Here is a 7,724-nt window from a genome sequence, read left to right on the forward strand (position 1 = left end):
CATGGAATGGGGTGAAAGGAACTTTGGGGTCATCCTTGGATCATGGGATTGGGTTGGGCTGGATCATGGAGACCATCAAGGTCTTGGCTTGAAACAAAGACCCAGAGGATGGAAGAAGGGATTTGGGGTCTTCAATGGTCATGGAATGGGGTGAAAGGAACCTTGGGGTCATCCAGAGTTATGGATTGGGGTTGGGTTGGGTTGGATCATGAAAACCATCAAGGTCTTGGCTTGAAACAAAGACCCAGAGGATGGAAGAAGGGATCTGGGGTCTTCCATGGTCATGGAATCATGGAATGGGGTGGGATGAAGGGCCTTCGGGGTCATCCAGGAGCTGGTTTCGACCCTAGGGTCATGGGATTGGGGTTGGGTTGGGTTGGATCATGGAGACCATCGAGGTCTTGGCTTGAAACAAAGACCCAGAGGATGGAAGAAGGGATTTGGGGTCTTCAATGGTCATGGAATGGGGTGAAAGGAACTTTGGGGTCATCCTTGGATCATGGGATTGGGGTTGGGTTGGGTTGGATCATGGAGACCATCGAGGTCTTGGCTTGCAAGAAGGGGCCATGAGATGGAAGAAGGGATTTGGGGTCTTCCATGGTCATGGAATGGGGTGAAAGGAACCTTGGGGTCATCCTTGGATCATGGGATTGGGTTGGGCTGGATCATGGAGACCATCAAGGTCTTGGATGCCACCAGGCCCTAGATGACCTCAAAGGCTCTTCCAACCCAACCCATCCCAAGACCCTATGGGTGAAACCAAGTTCTAGTTGACCTTGAAGACATCTCCAACCCAACCCATCCCAAGACCCTATGGGTGAAACCAAGTTCTAGTTGACCTTGAAGACATCTCCAACCCAACCCATCCCAAGACCCAGTGGATGACACCAGGCTCTAGAAGGTCTTGAAGACATCTCCAACCCAACTTATCCCAAGACCCTATGGATGTCACCAAGCCCTAGATGACCTCAAAGACTCCTCCACCCCATCCCAACCCATCCCATGACCCAATGGATGACACCAGGCTCTAGAAGGTCTTGAAGGCTCCTCCAACCCAACCCATCCCAAGACCCTATGGGTGAAACCAAGTTCTAGTTGACCTTGAAGACATCTCCAACCCAACCCATCCCAAGACCCTATGGGTAAGACCAAGTTCTAGTTGACCTTGAAGACATCTCCAACCCATCCCAAGACCCTATGGGTAACACCAACTTCTAGTTGACCTTGAAGACATCTCCAACCCAACCCATCCCAAGACCCTACGGGTGAATCCAAGTTCTAGTTGACCTTGAAGACATCTCCAACCCAACCCATCCCAAGACCCTACGGGTGAATCCAAGTTCTAGTTGACCTTGAAGACATCTCCAACCCATTCCAAGACCCTATAGGTAACACCAAGTTCTAGCTGACCTTGTAGACATCTCCAACCCAACCCAACCCATCCCAAGACCCTATGGATTCCACCAACTTCTCGTTGACCTCGAAGGCTCCTCCAGCCCATCCCACCCCACCCCATGACCCAATGGGTGTCACCCCCCCCCCCCCCAACCTGATCATGGCGCCGGGCACCACGAGCTCCTCGAGGAGCTGTCCCAGGTGGAGGCGCACGAGGCGGCGGTTGCGGAGCCGCAGGTTCATGGCCACCGACTGCTCCTGCAGGGTCCGGATCTCGGAGCTGATGCTGCTCAGGTCGCTCTGGAAGGAGCCCAGCATCTGCTCCATGCGCTGGGGAGGGCGGGGAGAGCGTGAGGGGGGGGAATGGGGGTCAATGGGTGTCAGTGGATGTCAACGGGTGTCAATGGAAGTCAATGGGTGTCAATGGGAGCCAATGGGCGTCAATGGGAGCCAATGGGCGTCAATGGATGTCAATGGGCGTCAACGCGCGTCAACGGGTGTCAATGGATGTCAATGGCTCTCAATGGGTGTCAACGCGTGTCAACGGGTGTCAATGGATGTCAACAGAAGTCAATAGGTGTCAATGGATATCAATGGGTGTCAACAAAAGTCAATAGGTGTCAGTGGATATCAATGGGTGTCGGTGTCGATGGGCGTCAATGGATGTCAACGGGTGTCAATGGATGTCAACGGGTGTCAATGGGTATCAATGGATGTCAGTGGGTGGCAATAGCTCTCAATGGGAGACAACAGATGTCAACGGGTGTCAATAGGTATCAGTGTGTGTCAATGGGTGTCCATGGGTATCAATGGGTGTCAATGGATGTCAATGGGTAACAATGGGTGTCAATGGGTATCAATGGGTGTCAATGGCTCTCAACGGGTGTCAATGGGCGTCAACGGGTGTCAATGGACGTCAACGGGTGTCAATGGGTCTCAATGAGCTTCAATGGCTATCAATGGGTGTCAATGGGCATCGATGGGTGTCCATGGGTCTCAATGGGCATCAACGGGTGACAAAGGATAACAATGGGTGTCAATGGCTATTAACAGGTGTCAATGGGTACCAATGGGTGACAAACAGCAACAATGGGTATCAACGGATGACAACAGATGTCAGTGAGCGTTAGTGGGTGGCAGTCGGTGCCAATGGGTGCCAATGGGCAACAATGGGTGTCAGTGGGTGTCAATGGGTATCAATGGGTGTCAATGGGTGTCAATAGGTGTCAACGGGAGCCAACGGGCGTCAATGGGTATCAATGTGTGTTAATGGGTGTCCATGGGTGTCAATGGATGTCAGTGGCTCTCAATGGGTGTCAACAGGCATCAGTGGATGTCAATGGGTGTCAATGGATGTCAATGGGTATCAATGGGTGTCAATGGCTGTCAATGGGTATCCATGGGTGTCAATGGATGACAATAGGTGTCCATGGGTATCAGTGGGTGTCAATGGGAGCCAATGGGCGTCAATGGATGTCAACGGGTGTCAATAGGCGCCAATGGAAATCAATGGGTGTCAACGGGTGTCAACGGGTGTCAATGGGTGTCAACGGATGTCAACAGGTGTCAATGAGTATCAATGGGTGTCAATGAAAGTCAACGGCTGTCAGTGGGTGTCAATGGGCATCAGTGGGTGTCAATGAATGTCAATGGGTGTCAATGGCTATCAATGGGTGTCAATGGGTGTCAATGGGTGTCAATGGGCGCCCATGGGTGCCAACTGCGCTCACCTCCAGGATGGCATCGCACGCCGTGATCTGGTTGTGCAGCGCCGCGATGTTCTCGCTCTCTTTGATGTCCACCAAGGAGTTAAGGGGCAACGGGGACGTGGGGGGCACCCATAGGGCACCCATTGGGTACCCATAGAGCACCCAAAGGGGCATCCAGGCGGCATCCAATGGGCACCCAAAGGGGCATTCAATGGGCACCCACAGGGCGCCCAAAGGACACCCAAAGAGCATCAAGGGCACCCAAAGGGGCACCCAAGGAGCACCCATTGGGTACCCATAGAGCACCCAAAGGGGCACCCAAGGGGCACCCAAAGGGCATCAAGGGCACCCAAAGGACACCCAAAGGGCACCCAAAGGGGCACCCAAGGACCACCCAAGGGGCACCCAAAGGGGCACCCAAGGGCACCCAAAGGGCACCCGAAGGGCACCCAAGGGGCACCCAAAGGGGCACCCAAGGGCACCCAAGGGCACCAAGGGGGCACCCAAAGGACACCCGAAGGGCACCCAAGGGGCACCCAAAGGACACCAAGGGGGCACCCAAAGGGAACCCGAAGGGCACCCAAAGGGGCACTTAGGGGGCACTCAGGGGGCACCGATAGGGCACCCAAAGGGCACCCAAGGAGCACTCAGGGTGCACCCAGGTGGCACCCAAAGGGCACCCATAGGGCACCCAAAGGGGCACTTAGGGGGCACTCAGGGGGCACCGATAGGGCACCCAAAGGGCACCCAAGGAGCACTCAGGGTGCACCCAGGTGGCACCCAAAGGGCACCCATAGGGCACTTGGGGGGCATTCAGGGGGCACCCAAGAGGCACCTGTGGGGCACCCATGGGGCACTTGGGGGGCACTCAGGGGGCACCCATAGGGCACCCAAGGAGCACTCAGGGGGCACCCAAAGGACACCCAGGGGGCACCCAAAGGAGCACTTGGGGGGCACTCAGGGGGTACCCAAGGGACACCAAAGGGGCACCCAAGAGGCACCTGTGGGGCACCCATGGGGCACTTGGGGGGCACCCAAAGGGCACCCATAGGGCACTTGGGGGGCACCCAAAGGACACCCAGGGGGCACCCAAAGGGGCACTTGGGGGGCACTCAGGGGGCACCCATAGGGCACCCAAGAGGCACCTGTGGGGCACCCATGGGGCACTTGGGGGGCACCCAAAGGGCACCCAAAGGGGCACTTGGGGGGCACTCAGGTGGCACCCATAGGGCACCCATAGGGCACTTGGGGGGCATTCAGGGGGCACCCATAGGGCACCAAAGGGGCACCCAAGAGGCACCTGTGGGGCACCCATGGGGCACTTGGGGGGCACCCAAAGGGCACCCATAGGGCACTTGGGGGGCACCCAAAGGGCACCCATAGGGCACTTGGGGGGCACCCAAAGGGGCACTTGGGGGGCACTCAGGGGGTACCCAAGGGACACCAAAGGGGCACCCAAGAGGCACCTGTGGGGCACCCATGGGGCACTTGGGGGGCACCCAAAGGGCACCCATAGGGCACTTGGGGGGCACCCAAAGGGGCACTTGGGGGGCACTCAGGGGGCACCCAAGAGGCACCTGTGGGGCACCCATGGGGCACCCATGGGGCACTTGGGGGGCACTTGGGGGGCCCCCCATGCCCGGATACAGTCGCGGATGGAGGCGCGCTCCACCTCCTGCAGCTCCAGCTCCACCTGCTTGGAGTACTGACGGAGATCCACGCCCTGGGGGGGGAGTGTGGGGCTGGGGAGGCGCTATGGGGCTGGGGATGGGCTATGGGGCTGGGGAGGCGCTGTGGGGCTGGGGAGGCGCTATGGGGCTGGGGGAGGCGATATGGGGCTGGGGGAGGTGCTATGGGGCTGGAGAAGTGCTATGGGGCTGGGGGAGGTGCTATGGAGCTGGGGAGGCACTATGGGGCTGGGGATGGGCTATGGGGCTGGGGAGGTGCTATGGGGCTGGGGGAGGCACTATGGGGCTGGAGAAGTGCTATGGGGCTGGGGGAGGTGCTATGGGGCTGGGGGAGGGGCTGTGGGGCTGGGGATGCGCTATGGGGCTGGGGGAGGTGCTATGGGGCTGGGGGAGGCGCTGTGGGGCTGGAGAAGTGCTATGGGGCTGGGGGAGGTGCTATGGGGCTGGGGAGGCGCTGTAGGGCTGGAGAAGTGCTATGGGGCTGGGGGAGGCGCTGTGGGGCTGGAGAAGTGCTATGGGGCTGGGGGAGGTGCTATGGGGCTGGGGGAGGCGCTATGGGGCTGGGGGAGGCGCTATGGGGCTGAAGAAGTGCTATGGGGCTGGGGGAGGCGCTATGGGGCTGAAGAAGTGCTATGGGGCTGGGGAGGCGCTATGGGGCTGGGGAGGCGCTATGGGGCTGGGGGAGGTGCTATGGGGCTGAAGAAGTGCTATGGGGCTGGGGAGGCGATATGGGGCTGGGGGAGGCGCTATGGGGCTGGAGAAGTGCTATGGGGCTGGGGGAGGCGCTATGGGACTGGAGAAGTGCTATGGGGCTGGGGGAGGTGCTACGGGCTGGCTGGGGATGGGCTATGGGGCTGGGGGAGGCGCTATGGGGCTGGAGAAGTGCTATGGGGCTGGGGGAGTGCTATGGGGCTGGTGGAGGCGCTATGGGGCTAGGAAGGAGCTGTGGGGCTGGGGATGCACTATGGGACTGGGGGATTGCGCTATGGGGCTGGGGATGGGCTATGGGGCTGGGGAGGTGCTGTGGGGCTGGGGATGCGCTGTGGGGCTGGGGGAGGCGCTATGGGGCTGGGGAAGGCGCTATGGGGCTGGGGGAGGTGCTGTGGGGCTGAAGAAGTGCTATGGGGCTGGGGGAGGTGCTATGGGGCTGGGGATGTGCTGTGGGGCAGAGGGAGGCACTATGGGGCTGAAGAAGTGCTATGGGGCTGGGGGAGGTGCTATGGGGCTGGGGATGTGCTATGGGGCTAGGAAGGAGCTGTGGGGCTGGGGATGCACTATGGGACTGGGGGATTGCGCTATGGGGCTGGGGATGGGCTATGGGGCTGGGGAGGTGCTGTGGGGCAGAGGGAGGTGCTATGGGGCTGGGGGAGGTGCTATGGGGCTAGGAAGGAGCTGTGGGGCTGGGGATGCGCTATGGGGCTGGGGGAGGTGCTATGGGGCTGGGGAGGCGCTATGGGGCTGGGGGAGGCGCTATGGGGCTGGGGGAGATGCTATGGGGCTGGGGGAGGCGCTATGGGGCTGGGGAGGCGCTATGGGGCTGGGGAGGCGATATGGGGCTGGGGGAGGTGCTATGGGGCTGGAGAAGTGCTATGGGGCTGGGGGAGGTGCTATGGAGCTGGGGAGGCGCTATGGGGCTGGGGGAGGCGCTATGGGGCTGGGGGAGGCGCTATGGAGCTGAAGAAGTGCTATGGGGCTGGAGGAGGCGCTATGGGGCTGAGGGAGGCGCTATGGGGCTGGGGGAGGCGCTATGGGGCTGGGGGAGGCGCTATGGGGCTGAAGAAGTGCTATGGGGCTGGAGGAGGCGCTATGGGGCTGAGGGAGGCGCTATTTGGCTGGGGGAGGCGCTATGGGGCTCGGGGAGGCGGTATGGGGCTGGAGAAGTGCTATGGGGATAGAGACGCACTATGGGGCTGGGGATGCGCTGTGGGGCTGTGGATGCGCTATGGAGCTGGGGATGCGCTATGGGGCTGGGCGACATGATATGGGGCTGGGGAGATGCTATGGGGCTGGGGGGTGCACTATGGTGCTAAAGAGATAACGCTATGGGGCTAGAAGAATAACACTATGGGATTAGAAACATAACGCTATGGGGCAGGAGAAACACATGCTATAGGGCAGGATAAACACACGCTATGGGGCAGGAGAAACACACGCTATGGGGCAGGAGAAACACACACTATGGGGCAGGGGGGCCGCGCTATGGGGCACTCACAGTCTTCAGGGCCTCCTGCACCAGAGCATCCTCCAGGTTGGCCTGAATGTGAACTGGGGGGGGGCAGCATGGGCAGGTTTGGGGGTGACATGGGGGGCAGCTGCCCCACATCACCCCCCAAGTGCCCCTGTGCCCCCCAAGTGCCCCTGTGCCCCCCAAGTGCTCCTGTGCCCCCCACAATACAGTCCCTGCCCCCCTTTTCCCCTTTATAATGTACCCCCCCCGGCCCCATAGCGTGTCCCACTGCCCCATAGCACATCTCCCTGCCCCATAGCGTGCCCTCCGCCCTATAGCGCATCTCCCTGCCCCATAGTCTGTGCTTATAACATGTTCTCCTGCCCCATAGTATGTCCCCCCCCAGCCCCACAGCGCGTCCCCAGGCCCAGTGTTATCCCTCCTGCCCCATAGCGTGCCTACAACCCCATAGCATCTCCCCCTATACCCACAGCGTTATCCCTCCTGCCCCATAGCGCATCTCCCAGCCCCACACCGTTCACCCCATATCCCTATCTCTCCAGCCTCATAGCGCCTCCCCCCCACCCCACAGCGCATCCCCAACCCCACAGCGCATCTCCCACCCCATAGCGCATCCCCCGCCCCATAACGTTATCCCTCCAGCCCCACAGCGTTATCCCTTCAGCCCCATAGCGCCTCCCCCCCACCCCACAGCGCATCTCCCACCCCACAGCGTTATTCCTTCAGCCCCATAGCGCATCCCTC

At 60.4% G+C, this 7,724-nt stretch overlaps 1 protein-coding gene across 1 annotated transcript in view; it reads right to left on the reverse strand.

Moving 5' to 3' along the window:
* The window catches only part of VPS52 (VPS52 subunit of GARP complex), a 33,861-nt gene extending 26,804 nt beyond the window's left edge, over window positions 1-7,057 (reverse strand). The window contains exons 1-4 of the mRNA XM_062639039.1: window positions 7,005-7,057; window positions 4,752-4,827; window positions 3,126-3,193; window positions 1,550-1,725 (exon numbers count right to left, since the gene is read on the reverse strand). Coding sequence (XP_062495023.1) covers window positions 1,550-1,722 — 173 coding nt within the window. The 5' untranslated portion in view covers window positions 1,723-1,725; window positions 3,126-3,193; window positions 4,752-4,827; window positions 7,005-7,057. The remainder of the gene's footprint in view (window positions 1-1,549; window positions 1,726-3,125; window positions 3,194-4,751; window positions 4,828-7,004) is intronic.
* Window positions 7,058-7,724: the final 667 nt, after the last annotated feature.

This window comes from Pezoporus occidentalis, unplaced genomic scaffold, assembly GCF_034315485.1.
Source record: "Pezoporus occidentalis ecotype Australia unplaced genomic scaffold, CSIRO_AGI_Poc_V1 ctg599, whole genome shotgun sequence".
In the NCBI taxonomy this organism is placed as follows: Eukaryota; Metazoa; Chordata; class Aves; order Psittaciformes; family Psittacidae; genus Pezoporus; species Pezoporus occidentalis.